At 33.1% G+C, this 18770-nt stretch overlaps 1 protein-coding gene across 2 annotated transcripts in view; it reads right to left on the bottom strand.

Moving 5' to 3' along the window:
• Cep85l (centrosomal protein 85 like) overlaps window positions 1-18770 on the bottom strand; it is a 161176-nt gene that overhangs the window by 40104 nt on the left and 102302 nt on the right. For both annotated transcript variants that reach the window (XM_071613072.1, XM_071613071.1), the window contains exon 6: window positions 11069-11248. In XM_071613072.1, the coding sequence (XP_071469173.1) occupies window positions 11069-11248 (180 nt within the window). The remainder of the gene's footprint in view (window positions 1-11068; window positions 11249-18770) is intronic.

The following is an 18770-nucleotide window of genomic DNA, read 5'->3' as shown; positions in this document are numbered from 1 at the left end:
ACTTGTGATTCTCTTGCCACAGCCTCCTGAGCTGCTGGATTACAGGCATGAGCCACCATGCCCAGCTAATTATTTTACTTTTAAAAGGCAAGTTCTTCCTTTCAAAGAGGTATGATCCAATACTGAAATCACTCCTAGGAGTTAACAGCAAGGCCATATTTTAGAGAAGTTTAAAAGTCTATTTTTTATCTATTTTAATTTATTAAAACTGAATAGGTTAATGAGAGAACATTTTCTTATAAGTAATTTTTAATATAAGTCATTATTAGAACCAACATATCAGATGTAGAGTTAAATTGTTTTGAATGTTATTCAAAGTTTTAAAAAATTTAGCTATAAGTATCTGGACAAATTATTTCAGCTTCAGTTACCTCATTTTTTATTTAATTTAAGAATTTTTTTTTCCACTTTTGAGTGATGGAGACTGAATCCAGGGTCTTAAGCATGCTGAGCACATGCTCTACCACTAAGCTATATCCACCCAAGTTACCTCCTTTCTAAAAAGGAGGTATAGTATACCTCATAATGTTTTTATGAAAATTAGAATGAAATGAGAAAATACAATAAACATATATTTACATGCTCTCTGGCTCATAAAAGAAAGACTACATCAAAGGGTAATTTTTATTATTATTGTTGTTGTTATTCACATTAAGTTTTTCTCTCGCAGAATAAGTCTTCATCACAGTTACAGAAAGTAAATACACAGAAAGAAATAATGTGATCCAATCTTGTGTTGGCCTTAAGTGCTGTTTATCTAATTTTTTTTTTTTTAACCAATGAACCTACTTTCTAGATTCCCTTCAAGAACTCGTCTTATATTAGACAAAGGTGCCAAGAACATGCATTGGAGAAAAGACAGCCTCTTCAACAAATGATGCTGGGAATACTGGAAATCCATATGCAGCAAAATGAGATTAAACCCATCTCTCTCACCATGCACAAAACTCAATTCAAAATGGATCAAGGACTTAGATATAGGGTCCCTGGTTTTTCCTAATAGAAGTAGGCCCTAATCTTCATCATGGGGGATTAGCTCCCAACTTCCTTAATAAGACTCCTGTGGTGCAAGAATTAAAATCAAGAATCAATAAATGGGATGAACTCAAACTAAAAAGTTTCTCAGCAAAAGAAACAATATGAGAGGTGAATAGAGAGCCTACATCTTGGGAGCAAATCTTTACCCCTCACACATCAAATATAGCACTAATCTCTAGGCTATATAAGAACTCAAAAAGCTAAACACCAAAAAGCAAATAATCCAATCAATAAATGGGCCAGAACAGACACTTCTCAGAAGGATATACAATCAATCAACAAATACATGAAAAAATGTTCATCATCACTAGCAATGCAAATCAAAACCACTCTAAGATTTCATCTCACTCCAGTCAGAATGGCAGCTATTATGAAGACAAACAACAATAAGTGTTGGTGAGGATGTGGAAGAAAAAAGTACACTCATACACTGTTGGTGGGACTGCAAATTGGTGCAGCCAATACGGAAAGCAGTATGGAGATTCCTTGGAAAACTTGAAACGGAACCACCATTTGACCCAGTTATCCCATTCCTCGGTCTATACCAAAGGACTTAAAAACAGCATACTATAGGGACACAGCCATATCAATGTTTATAGCAGCACAATTCACAATAGCTAAGCTGTGGAACCAACCTAGGTGCCCTTCAATAGATGAATGGATAAAAAAAAATGTGGCATATATACACAAATGGAATATTACTCAGCAATAAAAGAGAATAAAATCATGGCATTTGAAGGTAAATGGATGGAGGCTGATTCATAGTGGGATAGGGAGTGGGAGCATGGGAGGAATAGACATACTCTAGATAGGGCAGAGGGATTGGAGGGGAAGGAAGGAGCGGGCATGGGGTAATTAATGATGGTGGAATGTGATGATCATTATTATCCAAAGTATAGATATGAAGACAAGAATTGGTGTGAATACACTGTGCCTACAACCAGAGATATGAAAATTGTGCTCCATATGTGTAATAAGAATTATAATGCATTCCACTAACATATAAATAGAAAGAAATATAAATAGAATATATTTATAATAGAAATATAAATAGAAAGAAAGAACGAACTCATCTTAATTAAAAACAAAAACAAAAAACAGGGGCTTGGTCTGTAGCCTAGCATGCATGAGGCACTGGGTTCAATCCTTTGCACCACATAAAAATAAACAAATAAAAAATAAAGACATGTTGTCCATCTACGTCTACCAAAAATAAATAAATAAAAACCAAAAACAAAAGCAAAAAAGCTCAAGTCTTCTACATCCTCTGACACAAACAGTACCTTTGATACTCATCCCTTCTCTTTATGTTTCCCTGGTTTATACATTGGCATTCTTAATTGCCTTGTTTCACAAAGAAGTGATTCTTCCTTCTCTAAGAGTAACTGCCATCTTGGTATCTGTCATTGACCTTTCTCTATGTCTCTTGGGGACTTGGCTCCATCATGTACCAATGACACTTTGACATCACCCCACTGCTCTATCCATAGTCCTCTATTTGAGACTACTTTGTTTTTTTCTCTTCTCTTGGCACAACTTACTTCAGAGCATTCATTAATCCAGTATGTCAGGTACTGCAGTAGTATTGGGTATGATTCAGTTACACATTCAGACACAATCCTTGCCTTCATTATTTTTCCATAGAGAAAGATGGAAAAATAATGGTTACAAATTGTGACTTCAATAAAGAACCAGTTGCTATATACATATAAAAGGAGGGGTAGAGGTGGAAAACATTAAGAGGAAACTTGAAAAAATAACTAGGTAACTTGGAAGTGGGAGAAGATAGTCAAGTATTTACCAGGAAAATGATTACTTTGTATAAAGAATCTGATGCCAGAAACAAACAAAAGCCTAAACTGTTTGACCAACTGTAAGACACAGTGTATTAAGACCACATTTTTCTAGAGTAAGATTGGCAGAGCATAAAGCTATATAATTGGGCTAGGGGAAAAACTGACTTATTTAGAAGACAATTGGAAGTGACATCAGAAAAATGGAAGAATAGTGAGTCCTGGGTTCTCTTTGCTTCTACCAATACACCGATTCAACAACAAGACAAAAACAAAGCAACACCACACATACACATTCTCTAAGAAATCCAGAAATCAATTGAGAAGCTTCAATACCCTGGGAAAATGTGAAATCAGCCCCATATAAAGCAGGTAGAGGAATTTGAGACATCTTCTCTCCATCCCTATCTTCAGGACAGCACAGTAAAATTAGGAGGAAACCTGCCAGGAAAGGAAATACTTGACTAGCCAGTCAACACGCCAACTTTCCCAGGAGCTGCTTAGATGACTGCTTGCCTCTTCTGGAGCACTAGTGGGACATTTTCTACTCTAGTTGTCTGGGGACCATTGAGATCCAACACTGGTTTAGGGTGGCAGCCCCATAGTCCATTCTTTCAGCTCAATACACAGCAAATGGGTAAAAAATTTTCAGATCCAAGTTTCTCTCTAAGAAGAGAAGTACTGGATAGAATATCCAACAGTTCAACTTTTCAGAATGCTGCCCAAGAGTCAAGCTACAGTCTTTCTTGTTTTAGATCCATGAAGAGACCCAGCATAACCTTGAAGCCTGGGGAATGATAAGAACAAAAAAAGCAGGTTGGACTAGCACAATGGTATGAAAAGCCCCCAAATCCCTGGCTAGGCTGACCAGACGGTGTTTTCCCATATGAGGCCAATTAATGAAGAATGGTGGGGCAGCAGTTTACTAATTAATTACACAGTTACCAACTCAAAGTCAAAAAATGAACAAAGAAATGTGAAAAAAAAAATCAATCAATCAATTATCTTGAAACCAAGTTATATGAATTAGTTGACAGAAATAGACATAAAAATGTTCCATAAGGTCAGAAAAATAATGTATGAGCAGATGAAAATTTCAACAAATAAAAACTGTTTGGAAGTACTGAACAGAAACCTTGGAATCAAAGAATACAAAAAACTGAACTCAAAAATTCACTAAAAGGATTTTAACAGCAGGCTAGAAAAAGCAGAAGAAAGGACAAACAAATGAAAGAAAGGTCTTTTAGAAATTTTTAAAGGAAGAAAAGAGAATGAAAGTGGGATGATACATTCAAACTAAAGAGAGTTTAAGGGACTTGTGGAATGACATCAAGCAGACCAATCTATAGGCATCATGTGAATCCCAAAAAGAAAAGAGAAAAAAAGGGGAGGGGGGAGTTTATTCAATGAACAAACAGCTGAAAACTTTCCAAATCTGGAAAAGGGAATGGAAATGAAGATCTAAAAGGTCCAACAAATCTCAAATATGGTTAACCCCAAAAAATTCATACCAAAAAACATTAATAAAATTGTCAAAAGTTAATAAGTGAATTTTCAAAATAATAAGAGAAAAACAATAAGGCTATCACAGCAGATTTCTCAACAAATAAACAAACAAACAAAAAAAACCCTTATAAGCCAAGAGAAATAGAATGCTACCTTTCAAATGCTGAAAAGAAACAAAACAACTCAAAGAATGGTATATATGCAAAACTGTCCCTTAAAAAATGCAAGATTTTCCCAGACAAAAGCACAGAGAATACATTACCACCAGGCATGACTTAAAAGGAATGCTAAAAAGAATTTTTCAAATTGAAATAAAAAGATGACAAACAGTAACATAAAAGTATAGGAAAGTATAAAATTTACTGGTAAAGATAATATACAACAAATACAGAACAATGTAATACTGTTACAGTGGTGAGTAAATCACTTTTAATTCTAATACAAAAGTTTAAAAGGCAAAATGATTAAAATTAACTATTAATATAAAAATGTTATTGTATACATGGTATGAAAATGGAATTTGAGATATCAATAACAAAGTGTGTGAAAGAAAGACCAAATATATAGTGGTTCAGAATTATTAGAAATATGTGATGTCCAAATACCGCTACATTGATGTTCATAGCAGCACAATTCACAATAGCAAGACTGTGGAACCAACCTAGATGCCCTTCAATAGACGAATGGATAAAAAAAATGTGGCATTTATACACAATGGAGTATTACTCTGCATTAAAAAATGACAAAATCATAGAATTTGCAGGGAAATGGATGGCATTAGAGCAGATTATGCTAACTGAAGCTAGCCAATCCCTAAAAAACAAATGCCAAATGTCTTCTTTGATATAAGGAGAGTAACTAAGAACAGAGTAGGGACAAAGAGCAGGAGAAGAAGATTAACATTAAACAGGGATGAGAGCTGGGAGGGAAAGGGAGAGAGAAGGGGAAATTGCATGGAAATGGAAGGAGACCCTCAGGGTTATACAAAAGTACATACAAGAGGAAGTGAGGGGAAAGGGAAAAATAATACAAGGGGGAGAAATGAATGACAGTAGAGGGGGTAGAGAGAGAAGAGGAGAGGGGAGGGGAGGGGAGGGGAGGGGGGATAGTAGAGGATAGGAAAGGCAGCAGAACACAACAGACACTAGTATGGCAATATGTAAATCAATGGATGTGTAACTGATGTAATTCTGCAATCTGTATATGGGGTAAAAATGGGAGTTCATAACCCACTTGAATCAAACTGTGAAATATGATATATCAAGAAATTTGTAATGTTTTGAACAACCAACAATAAAAAATTAAAAAAAATTAAAAAAAAAGAAAAAGGAATTAAAATACACCAGTGCAAAAACAAAATCAACAAAACATTCAGAGAGCAGGAGAGGAAAAGGATAAAATAACTACAACACAAACAAAAACTTAACAAAATGGTAATATTAAGTCCTTACCTATCAATAATTACTTTAAATGTAAAATTGATTAAACTCCAAAATCAAGATATACAATAACTAAATTTATTTTTTAAAGATCCAACTATATTCTACCTTTAAGAGACAAAGTATCTATCTAAAGTATCTTTTAAATGTAAGGACACATAGGTTGAATAGAGAAGGATATTCCATGCAACTAGCTACTAAAAGAGAGCAACAATATCTATACTTGTATCAGACAAAACAGATACTAAATAAAAAAAAATCTCAAAGAGAAAAGCCAGTCATTATATAGTGATAAGAAGGTCAATTCAACAGCATTAAAAATATATACATTTTCCCCCCACACCAAAACACCTAAATTTAGTAACACATAAATACATTGACAAATGTGAAGGTAGAAATAAACAGAAATATGATAATAACTACCAGACTTCAATAACCCATTCTCAATAATGGATAGTCCCAACTGAAAAAAGAATAAGGGCAAAATTGAACAATACAATAGACCAAAGGGATTTAACAGATATATACAAAACATATTACCCAATGACAGCAGAATACTCATTCTTCTCAAGTGCACATGGAACATTTTCCACAATATAGACTATGCTAGGTCACAAAATCAAGACTTAAAAAATATAAATGACTGAAATCATCAGACGTGGAAGTGCATGCCTGAAATAGTAGCAACTCAGGAGGCTGAAGGCAGGAGGATCACAATTGCCAGCCTCAGCAATTTAGTGAGACCCTGTCTCAGCTCAGTGATAAAGCATCCCTGGGTTTAACTTCCAGTATAGAAAAAAACAAAACAAACCAACCAACCAACAAACAAAAAAACCCTGAAATCATTCAAAGTCTTTCCCAACTTCACTGCAATAAAACTAAAAATCAACAGTAGAAAATGGGAAAATTCTTAAGTATGTAGAAATTAAACAAGATCTTACATAATCATTGGGTTAAAAAAGAAATTAAAACTGAAATTAGAAAACATCTCCTATAAACCAAAATGAAAGAACAAAATACCAAAACTTATGAATCAAAAGCACTACTAAGAGGGAAGTTTATATTGTAAAATGTTTGCATTAAGGAAGAAATTCTATAACAAGAAACCTACATTTTATCTCAATGAAATAATAACATGAAATTAGCAGAAGGAAAAAAACCCGAAAATTAGAAGAAATAGTGATTTTAAAAACAATAGAACAGGGACTGGGGTTGTGGGTCAGTAGTAGAGCACTCCCTTAGCATGGGTGAGGCAATGAGTTCGATCCTCAGCACCATATAAAGAAAAATAAAGGTAGGTGTCCATCTACAACTAAAAAATATTAAAAAAAAAAAAATACAATACAAACCAATAAGACTAGTTGAGTTGGATTTTTTAAAGAAAAAAAGAATGAACAAATCCTTAGTAAAACTAAGGGGATAAAAAGAAACTCAAATAAATAATATCAAAATGAAAGCAATGTTATACTTATGCTACAGAAATAAAAAGGATCATAAGGTACTATTATGAACATTATATACCAACAAATTGAACAACATGGAAGAAATGACAATTTCTAGAACCATACAATCTACCAAAACTGAATCAAGAAGAAACAGAAAGCTTGAATGATCAATGATAAACCAGGAACTTGAAGTAGTTAAAAAACAAACAAACAAACAAAAAAACCTCTGAACAAGGCCCAAGACCAGTTAATTCTACCAAACATTTAAAGAAGAATAAATACCATTCCTTCTTAAACTATTCCAATTAACAACAACAACAACAAAAAAAAAACAGAAGAAATTCTTCCAAACTCATTTTATGAGGCCAGCATTAGCAGGATATCAAAATCAGATAAAGATACTACGAGAAAACTACAGGCCAAAATCCCTAATGAACACAGATTTAAAAATCCTCCATAAAAAACTATTAAACAAAATTACAACACATTAAAAGGATCATATTCCATGAATAAGCAGGATTTATCCCTGGCAAGGCAATGATGGTTCAATATATGCCAATTAATGTGATACATACCACATTATCAATATGAAAAATAAAATTGATGTAATCATTTCAATAGATGTATAAAATGTTGACAAAATTAAACAACTTTTCATGATTAAAAGCTCTCAAATTAGCTAAAACAGAACTTACCTTAACACATACACACAAAGACATTTATGAAAAAGCCCATAGCTATTGTCATACTAAAAATGGTGAAAAACTTAAAGCTTACCTTAAAAAATCTGGAACAAGGCAAGGTGCCCACTCTTGCCACACCTATTAAACACAGTACTAGAGGTTCTAGCCAGAGCAATTAGGCAAGAGAAATAAAAAAGCATCCAAATCAGAAAGAACTTAAATTGCAAAATGTTTGTTTGCACACATGAGTTTTAGCCTAAAGACTCCACTAAAAAATCTGTTAGAACTAAAAATGCATCAAAGTTGCAAGGTGTGAAATCAACATACAAAAATCAGTTGTATTTGTATATATAAAAAAATCTCATTTACAATACTATCAAGAATAATAAAAAAGAATAAAATTAACCAAGGACATAAAAAACTTACTCACTTAATATTATAAAACACCAATAAAAATATTAAAGCAGACATAAGTAAATGGAAAGACATCCTATGTTCATATACTGCAAGAATTACTATTACCTAAATGTCCATACAATCAAAGTGGTCTACACATTTAATAAAATTCATACAAAAATACCAATGGCATATTTCAGAGAAACAGAAAACAAACAATTCAAAAATTCATAAGAAACCCTGAAAACAAAAACAATTTGGAATAAGAACAAAGCCAGAGTTTATCATACTCCCAGATTCCAACACATTATCACAAAAAGCTTGGTAATGGCTTTAAAACAGACACATAGACCAACAGGACAGAACAGAGAATCAAGAAACAAACCCACATATAGATGGTCAACTTACTTTTGACAGAGATTCTAAAAATCTGACAATGGGGAAAGATGGTAGTGTCAAAAAAACTCAATATCCACATGAACAAGAATGAACTGGATCTTTTTATTGCACTTCACACACACAAAAAAAAATTCAAAATAAATCCAAAATTGATTTGAAACTTTAAATATAGGATCAGACACTGTAAAACTCTTAGGAGAAAACACAGGAATATCTTCTTGACATCGGACTTGGTAATGATTTCTTGGATACAACACCAAAAGTACAGGCAAAATAATAAAAAGATGATATCAAGTTAAAAAATTTAACCCTTGGGGCTGAAGCTGTGGCTCAGCAGTAAAGCACTCACCTAGCACGTGCGAGGCGCTGGGTTCAATCCTCAGCACCACATAAAAATAAAAACAAATAAAAATAAAGGTATTGTGTCCAACTACAACTGCTATGAAAAACAGTAATCAAAAAGAAAATATATAATCCAAAACTCCAATTTTGGAATATTTATGGAAAAGAACTGACATGAGGAATAAAAGTGATATTTGCACTCTCATGTTCAGAGCAGCATTATTTACAGTAATGATTTCTATATATATCACCAAAAGCACAGGCAACAAAAGCATAATAAAAAATGTGGGAAAGACCTAAATATTCATTAATGAACGAATGAGAAGAAAAATGATGTGTTTTAATGTATCAGTTAAAAATAAATTTCATTTAAATAAAATAAATGTGGTATGCTGTACACATACAATGGAAGATAATTCAAGCTCAAAAAAAGGAGAAATTCTTCCATTTATAAAATACAGATAATCTGGAGAAAATCATGCTAAATTAAATAAGCCAGTCAGAGAGGGACAAATATTGTATGATTCTACTAATATGAGATGACTGGAAAAAAAAAAAAGAGTACAATCAGTGGTTGTCAGGGGCTTGGGGGAGGGAGAAATGTTTACATAACTTCAGTTCCATGAGATGAATAATACTGTACTATATACTACGCTGCTAATTTTGGAAAGATTTTATATATATTCAGGAGGCAAGCTTCCTAATTAGACTTTGTAAAGTTTCCAGCATGAGTAAATGAATATATAGAAATGAACACTGAAGAAAATTTTGTTTTGTTTTGAGAGAAGTAGAGCAGTCAGAAGGCAAATTAAAAACTGTGCTTTGGACATGAAAAGTTTGGAGTACCTATGAGACATCCTAATACGCGACATCAAATAGGTAGAAAGCGTATAAATTTATTTTATTAAGCACTGAGCACAACGAATAAAATACGAGAAAATTTAGATAAAACCTAAAAAAGTATTTAAAAATCTTCATTCATGACAACTTTTAAATTAAAGTCTCAAATAAGAGACTATTTTAATTCCTCTCACACATAACCAGTGACTATTTCCTTATTCCCTTGGATTGTGTGGTATATTCTATGATGTTCCCCAAATACAGAAAAGAAAAAAGAGGTATTTAAGGTACTTTTAGATTAGCCAAGAAAGATATCATACAGCCGAAAAACAGAGAAAATATAAATTTTTATCAATTTGGGAAGATGAAAATTTCAACTCATGTGTAAATGATGGACACACATACACTCACAAAGTTATCAACTGAGTTTATGCAGTCTGCCTGCATAAATCATGGGATGCTCCAAGATTACTTAAATGGAAGGCTCATTTAATAAAATAAGAAGCCGGGAATATCAAGATTGAAGTTAAAAAAAAAACAGTTTTGTCATTAAGTAGCAGTCAAAGAATCTGTGCTGTTTCTCTTCAATAAATTGAAGATTTATTGTGTTCTACTTGATCTTTAATAATACAATAATGGAATGTGATGAAATATGTGAAATTACTTATAATAAAGGCAGAAAGGTCAATTAAGTATGTGTGTGTACATGTGTATGTATTTGGCTTTTAGGGACTTCAGCTTTTTAACTTGAAAAATGTCCTTATGAATGAAAGATCAACTTCATTTCATTTTCTAATGCTTTCCGTTCAATATGACAAGGAAGAATAAAATACTCAACCAGCGAAAAGGAAGTTATTGGTACAGGAACTGACTTTAAAAAGATCTCATTATTAATTAGAAAAGTATCATATACAGAGAGTTTTTAAAAATATTTTTATGTGGTGCTGAGGACTGAACCCAGTGCCTCATACCTGCTAGGTAAGCACTCTTATTACTGAGCTACCAACCCCTGCCCTACAGAGGTATTTTTATACCTCAAGAAAATAATTTTTTTACAAGTAAACAGTGTTTCCCAAAAGTTGGTACAACATTAAATACTTTAATATAAATGTAACCTGGCATGACAAATATTCTATGTTGAAGAAATGCTGTTGATCTAATAATACAATTTTTTAAAAAATGCACACCTTTTCCTCCAGTTTCTTCTTCTCTTCACTGAATTGGTTTATTCTTTGCTTGAGAAATTCATTGAGCTGTGAAACCTCTTTTTCAGTAGATGCAAGCTTCTGCTCAAGTTCCTCTTGCTGGGGATGCAACACTGACTGCTCCGAAAATGGAGTCTGGAGTGAAGTGTTCTCATATTGTGGCTATTGGGAAAGAAAAAAAGTAGGCAGTTAAGATTTTAAAAGTTTACTTAGGAGACACTGTTTCTCTGTGAGGTGAGTGAAAGAGGGATTTTGCTAAAACTCAATATTGGGCAGTCAGAGTGCCTCAGAGACTAAGAAATTTTGGGAACATTAACAAGGAAAAGGGACAACACTGGAGTCAAGCTGCTTGGGGGAGCATTGGCATTAGCACAGAAGGAAGGAAGTCACTGAGAAATACAAAGGATGGTCTTAGTACTGAAAAACCTGGGATTGCAGGGGCAGCCTGCCCTAGGCCGATTCAGAGGCTGGACGGTACAATAAACTGGTACATGAAAAATGCCTTGTTTTTCCCAATTGTCCACAGAGAACTGAGGCAGGAACCATCTTGAGGCATCCACACTGCAGTAGCACCCACAGGAACCAGGAACTAGGATCCATGAGACTGGAGCTGGGACAACCCATGGAAAAAATAGGCAGAGACTATTTTGCCCAGGAGAATACAAGTCTGAGAGGCCATAGAGAGCCCAGCTCCTTCCTCTGTCTGAATCCGGCAACTCACAGAACCAACTGAAGTGGTTCAGGAATTTTAATGGGCAGGTATGACCACACTTGGGGACAAAGCCCAAGAGGCCAGTAAAGGCTGATTCTCCAGGCAACAGAAGCTGAAGGACTGGCTCCCCTCCCCTACAGTGGAATCCTGAGGTGACTACTGGGGTACAGTATCCCAGCATAGATCAGCACCCTAGAGGTACATTGATTTGGTATTCCAAACTGCTCGCCATTCATTAAAGCAAGTGGGGCCTCACTAGACCTAAGCTCCATCTTTGGGAGCTCTACCTATAGGAATTCCTCTCACAGAACCTAGCAGTGACTTTCCCATCCCGCCCTACTTCATACCACCAAAGGGAAGATGAGAATTTGTGAACTTCAACTGGTACTTTGGTGCAAAACAAAAAAAAAGTGGGGGGGGGGAGGATTTGATAGCCTGCTGCCCCTACTCTTGTACTTGGGGCATATCTCAAGAAGAAATGGAAAGACAGTTGGGCACAGACAGCTACCATATTTTCTCATTGACTATTTTGTCAACGGACATGGAAATTATTCCTTAATTTTTCATCCAGATTCTCTTTTGTGCATGTGTGTGGTAAGTGATTCATGGACATTTATACATTTTTGTTTTTATCTTCTCATTTCTAGAATTTTTTGAAGGTAGTTACTACTCTGTCTTTGAGGGTTAGAGTTTCCATTAGTATACTGACTGTTTTGAATTGTTTTTCACTTGTCTGTTTCCCTTGCTCCTCTTTCTCTCTTTTCTTTTGCTGACAGCCAAATTCTATTGTTCTTACATTCTTCCTTTTACTTTTTACTTCTATTTTCTCCCCCCACCTCATAACTACCACATCCAACATTTCCTCTTTATTTTCCTTGTTCACTTTTTGAAATTGCAAACTCTTTTCAACCCACCTATCTCTTCTTATTTCCTAATTAATTCTAGTCTTAAAATTTTTTAGCAATAATTGTTTTATATAACATCTGCTCCCAACACTAAAGCTGTAACAATGCTGCAGAAATCATAGATAACACCTCGTTTGATTTTATGCCAGACACAATACGATTCTTACTGTTTTAGTAAACTGCTGATCCTACTACTTCTGTTCATTATACCAGTTAATATTGTAGATGTCATAGTAAGAACCAAGTGTTTAGTTTAATGCTGTATATTGTTTGCATGGTTTGTTACTATTATTTCTCTCCCCTAATCTGTGAGGTAATGGAAACCAACAAGACATTACTAAGTTCTTAGGGTAGGAACCCTGGAGCTGAAGCAGCAAACAATATGAAAAAGCAAGAGAAAAAAAACATCCAAACAACCCAGAATGCCTCAACAATGAACTCCATTGACACCACAGTGGGGAAAATGTCAAAGAAGGAATTTACAAAGTCACGTAGTTAAACTGATCTACAACGTAAAAGATAACATGAGAAGTAAAACAGAGAAAATATTTCAAAAAGGAGATAGAGATTCTGGAGAAAAATCAATTAGAAATTTTTGAAATAAAGAAATCAATAAAGCAAATTAAAAGTTTGATGGAAAGCATCAACAATGGATTAAGCCATTTAGAAGATAGAGTTTCAGGTAACAAAGTCAAAACACATTATTTTGAAAATGAAGTTATTCTTAAAGAAAAGATATTAAAAGACCATGAGCACAATTTTCAAGAAAGTTGGGATAACATTAGAGGCCATCTTTAAAGATTCACCAGGATAAATAAAGACTCTGAAATACAAACCAAAGGAATGTACGATCTCTTCAATAAAATAATATCAGAAAATGTTCCAGACCTTAAGAATGAAATGGAAAATCAAATATGAGGCATACAGAACTCCAAATATACAAAATCACAACAAACCCATCCCAAGACACATTGTTACAAAAATCTATCATACAGAATAAGGATAGAATTTTAAAAACTGTTAGAGAAAAATGATTGTTCATATTTAGAGGTAAAGCAATCCAGAAGCTAGGAGGTCTAGAAGCTAGGAGGTCTTGGAATAATTTATACCAAGTTCTGAAAGAAAATGGATGCCAACCAAGAATACTATACCTATCAAAATTAAGCTTCAGAACTGAAGATGAAGTAAAATCTTTCATGATAAACAAAAATAAAAAAGAATTCACAGGGGGCTGGGAATATAGCTCAGTTGGTAAAGCGCTTGCCTCATATGCACAAGGCCCTGAGTTCAATCCCCAGCACCACACACACACACAAATGAATTCACAACTAGAAAGCCTACACTATAAAACATACTCAATAAAATATTTCATGAAAATAAAATAGTAGAGTAGTAGAGGGAAGAACTACACTAGAAGAAGAATGAATCAAAGAAGAAATTAATTCAAATTAAAAACTAGAAATAAATCAAAATGACAGAGAATAAAAATCATCTCAAAAAGAACACTGAATGTAAATGGTCTTTTACACTCATCAATCCAAAGCCATAGGCTGGCAGACTGGATTAAAAAAACAAGTCTCAACAATATGCTGTCTCTAAGAGACAAAACATCAATAGGGCAAAAACATCAATAGACTGAAGTGAAAATATGGGAAAAAAATAGATCATTCACATGGATCTCGTAAACAAGCAGGGATTACTATTCTCATATCAGACAAAGTAGACTTCAAGTTAATCAGAAGAAACAAAGAAGGTCATTTTATACTGCTTAAAGGAATCACACAACAAGAAGAAATGACAATCAAAAATACTTATGCCCTAAACAATGGAGCACATTCATACATCAAACAAACCCTTTTCAATAACAAGAAACAAAAGACCACATCACAATAATACTGGGTGACTTTAACATACCTCTCATCACTTCATAGATCTTCCAAACAAAAACTAAAGAAGCTATGGAACTAAAAAAATACAATCGAACAATTTAGACTTAACAGAAATATATAGAATATTTTAACAATAACTGAATATACTTTCTTTTCAGCAGCATATGGAATATTTTCTAAAAAAGACCATATTTTAGGCCAAAAAGAAATTCTTAGCAAATACAACATAATAGAGAATAGTACCTCACATTCTATTAGATCATAATGAAATGAAAGTAGAAATCAATGGTAAGATAAAAAGAAACTATTACCTGGTGAGTAAATAATATACTATTGAATGATGAATGAATAACAGAAGAGAAATCAGGGGTAAAATTTTTAAAATACTTAGAAGTAAATCAGAATATATATGATATGTATGTCATATGATTTTGATATGTTGTATCATATCAAAATCTCTGAGAAGATTTTGAAGGCAGTTCAAAGAGGAAAATTCATAGCATTGAGTGCATATATTAAAAGAACAGAAAGATACCAAATAAATAATCTTACACTACACGAACCACACACGCCAAACAAAACAGCCTCTCAGGAAAAACCCTCAGAGCCTCAACTGCCACCACCGGCTTTCCACAGCCTCTCTCTCTCACACAAGCTTCTCTCCACCTCCCACAATCCTCCTGCTCTTGAGGCCGATTGGCTGGGTCACGTGGGCGGAGCCAAAAAAGTCCCCCAATGAGCAGCTCTGTGGTCTGAAAGGGCAGGGAAACAGCCCAATGAGCATCACCGCAGAGGAGCCAATCAGCTAGATGTTGCTGGGGCCGCTGTGAGCCAATCATCAGCCGGCAGCTGGAAGTTTGCTGGGGCCCCTTGGGCTGTGGCTCTCAACAGTTTTCCAAATCCTTCATTTCCCCTCATTCCTCTGGGCCTCTTCACATCTTGTATGGTGTGCCTCAAACACTGTTCTTCTGCTACTCCTTTCACCTGGCTAAATTCATTTAGTTTATTGGTTCTCAGATTAGATATCACTTCCAACAGTGAGACTACTCTGACTTTTGGAAGATTAATTTATACATTCTCAGTAGGGGTTCTCACAGAACTTCATATATAACCACTTTGGGTACTTCCAACATTTGACAATAGTCTGTTGTTTGCCTTTGTTTCTTTTAAGATTACACATTCTTTCAAGCAAAACCAAATTCACTCACATTTATATTACTAGAGCTGAAATAATATCTTTTCCATAGTGAATACAAATAATTTTAATGTAAATGGATAAATTTTGTATATAGTCTCCTTCAACAGGATTTGAGATCATGAAGATATAAATTGTTCTTTACACTTGTGCCGCCAACATTTAACACATTAGATGATTAATGGTTTATAAAACAGGCTTGTCTGTAAAGGTGGAACTTACTTATTAAATGCTTATCAGAACCAAAGGACTTGGTAGCAGAAAAAAAAAATAAACGAAAAATAGAAGAAAATGACATAAATGGAAAGAAAAAGGATAGAACAATTCATTAATAAAGTTTAAAAATACATTTCATTAAGTTGATATTTTCAAGGTATACATGTATATGGAAAAAAGAAATCTCTTCAACTAACAAAATAAAAAACAGTTCCTTCATATTTATTTTTCCCATAAGACATTCTAACTGTAGATTTAAACTTAATATGTAGATTTAAACTTAATATGGTTTAAACCAAAATTTCTAAGTATAAACTGCTCTTTAATGCTATTAATCATAAAAATTATCTGAAAAGTTTTCAGTTTTAGGAAAACACATGGTTCTTGTGTCCAGCAATGAGATGTGTAGTAATAGCTACTTTTAAGGAGACATCTTAATTATAATCTTATTAAGTTTTTAATAGTCAAATGGAAATTACTTCTCAAGAATGTTTTCCATCTATAAATTAATAAAATTTTATAAATTTTACAAATTGACTTCACTTTAGAATATGCAGAATAGAAGTCTAACTTTGTTTTTCAAATGTACTAATGGAATTATTCAAATTATGAAACAAAAATTTTGTGAAACACAGAAAATAAAAATTTTATGAAACAGAAAATTCTATACATAAAAAAATTAATGTTAAGATCTCAGGTAAAAATTATTTTGCTAAAGAAATGTTTTATTATCATCTTATTTCTTCTATCCTTTGCCATTTTATTAGATTTCTATATCTAGTTCATAGAAAAAAACTTACCATCTATATTTATTATACCCACTTAGTATTTTCCTTATATTACCTTTTATAAACTGTTCTGACATTTTTAAATCAATTTTAATGATATTTCAATTCTCTATGTGATTCAAAATTCTAATATTTTTAGCCACACCTTTTCCATATCCTACAGATAGTTTTATCTGACCTTGCAGACTAACATGGAGAGCCCTCTACTGGCCTAGTGTTATGCTTTAAAAAAAGAAAAAAAAAATTCTTTTTTTAGCCCTCAGATACCTATTTTTACATTCTTTTGGTAATATAACCATATAATTCAAGAAAAACACTTATTTAAAATACTGATTTATAAGAAGAAACTGGTTCTACTAAGATTACCATTAACAAATCAAATTAGACTAGATACACAGCATAAAAATACTATTAATCTCAGTACTATACCATAGAAGCTTGTTATTATGTGATTAAAGTCATATGAAATCATATATAAATGAAGTATTTTGATTTATTAGTAACTTAAGTATAGAAAGCAAGCTGGAATCTTTGTTAAACGCCTCTGCTTCAGGTAAATCCAACAGTTATTTGTTCTTCAATATTTTCTGATTCCATGTCTTTAATATTTATAAGTAACATACCGAAGATACAATGAAGGAAAAATTCCACTTCAAGTAATTTTTTTTTAAATCTAGGAATAAAACCTTAACAAAGAGGACCAAATTTTCCAAAAAAAAAAAAAAAAAAAAATAGAAGTACATACCACCAGAAAGCTAAATCAGGCCTCACTTTTGATCCCAATAAAAACACCACCACCCCACTTTTGGGGAATAAACGTGTCAATAAAGTTTATATATAAAACAAAAAGAAGTGTTAAGGAAAACTCTTAAAAAGCAACAACTGGAGAAAATAGCCCTTCAGCTAGATAAATTTTGTTGCAAGTTCTCACAGATCCTTACATTGTTATTACAGGGAAAACCAACATTCACATTTCTAGACCCAAGGCCTAGATACTGCTTTATCCTAGCGAATACAGTATTTTTTTTTTTTGGGGGGGGGGGGGGGGAGAATAAATGTGCTTTCACATATGGTTCCTCCCTCTGTAAATTCTAAGATCCACAAAAGCAGAAACTTTTCTTCACTTTTGTCACCTCAAAATTTAACACGGGATGTTTAATGATTGATTTTTAAACGGGCTCATTTGTAAAGGTGGAAGTCATTTATAAAATACTCATTAGAATTTGAGTTTACAGTAGGAAAAAAATGGAGGAAAAAGAAACAGGATTATATAAATAGAAAATATGACAAATTTGGAAAAACATATTTTCCAATCAAAGTACAGACAAAAGGCTAATTTCTTCTATACATAATTTTTATTTTTATGTATATTGTTTGTATAAAATTAGCAAACCCCCAAAACCTAACAGAAAAATGAGCAAAGAATATGAAAAGATAATTCAAAGAAAGAGAAATATGAAGCAATCTTTTAATATATAAAAAGAAGCTTAACATCACTATTAAGAAATATATGTTGAAGCCATATGGAGATAACTCCCTCCAATCATGACTTTTATATAACTTAACAAAGGGCAAAAATTCCAAAAGTTTGGTAACAGATTCTGTTAGTATGGCTGAGAGGCAGGAAGTAGAAGAGGGGAAGTCATACATAATGCTTTCCTGAATGGCAATTTGACAATATCAATAAAAATTACAAACTTCATAAAACACTGAGAAGTCTTATCTGAAAAGTTTTCAGTTTTAGGAAAACACATGGTTCTTAAAAAGAAAAAATAATTTATGAAAATATTTGCACATGACTCAAAGAATATTTATAAAAGGCTATTGAGAGTATCATTTATTAAAGATCAAACAGAAAATAACCCAAATTTTGGTGAACAGAAAATAGACTAAAAGCATGCTATTTTTCTAAAATAGAAAAGAAAGTAGTGTTATCTATGTAGTGGTATGAAAATAATGACTGAATTTTATACAATTTT

This window comes from Marmota flaviventris, chromosome 6, assembly GCF_047511675.1.
Source record: "Marmota flaviventris isolate mMarFla1 chromosome 6, mMarFla1.hap1, whole genome shotgun sequence".
NCBI classification, from domain to species: domain Eukaryota; kingdom Metazoa; phylum Chordata; class Mammalia; order Rodentia; family Sciuridae; genus Marmota; species Marmota flaviventris.
The sequence above is the reverse complement of the archived record's forward strand: the minus strand, read 5'-3'. Positions and strand labels throughout refer to the sequence as shown.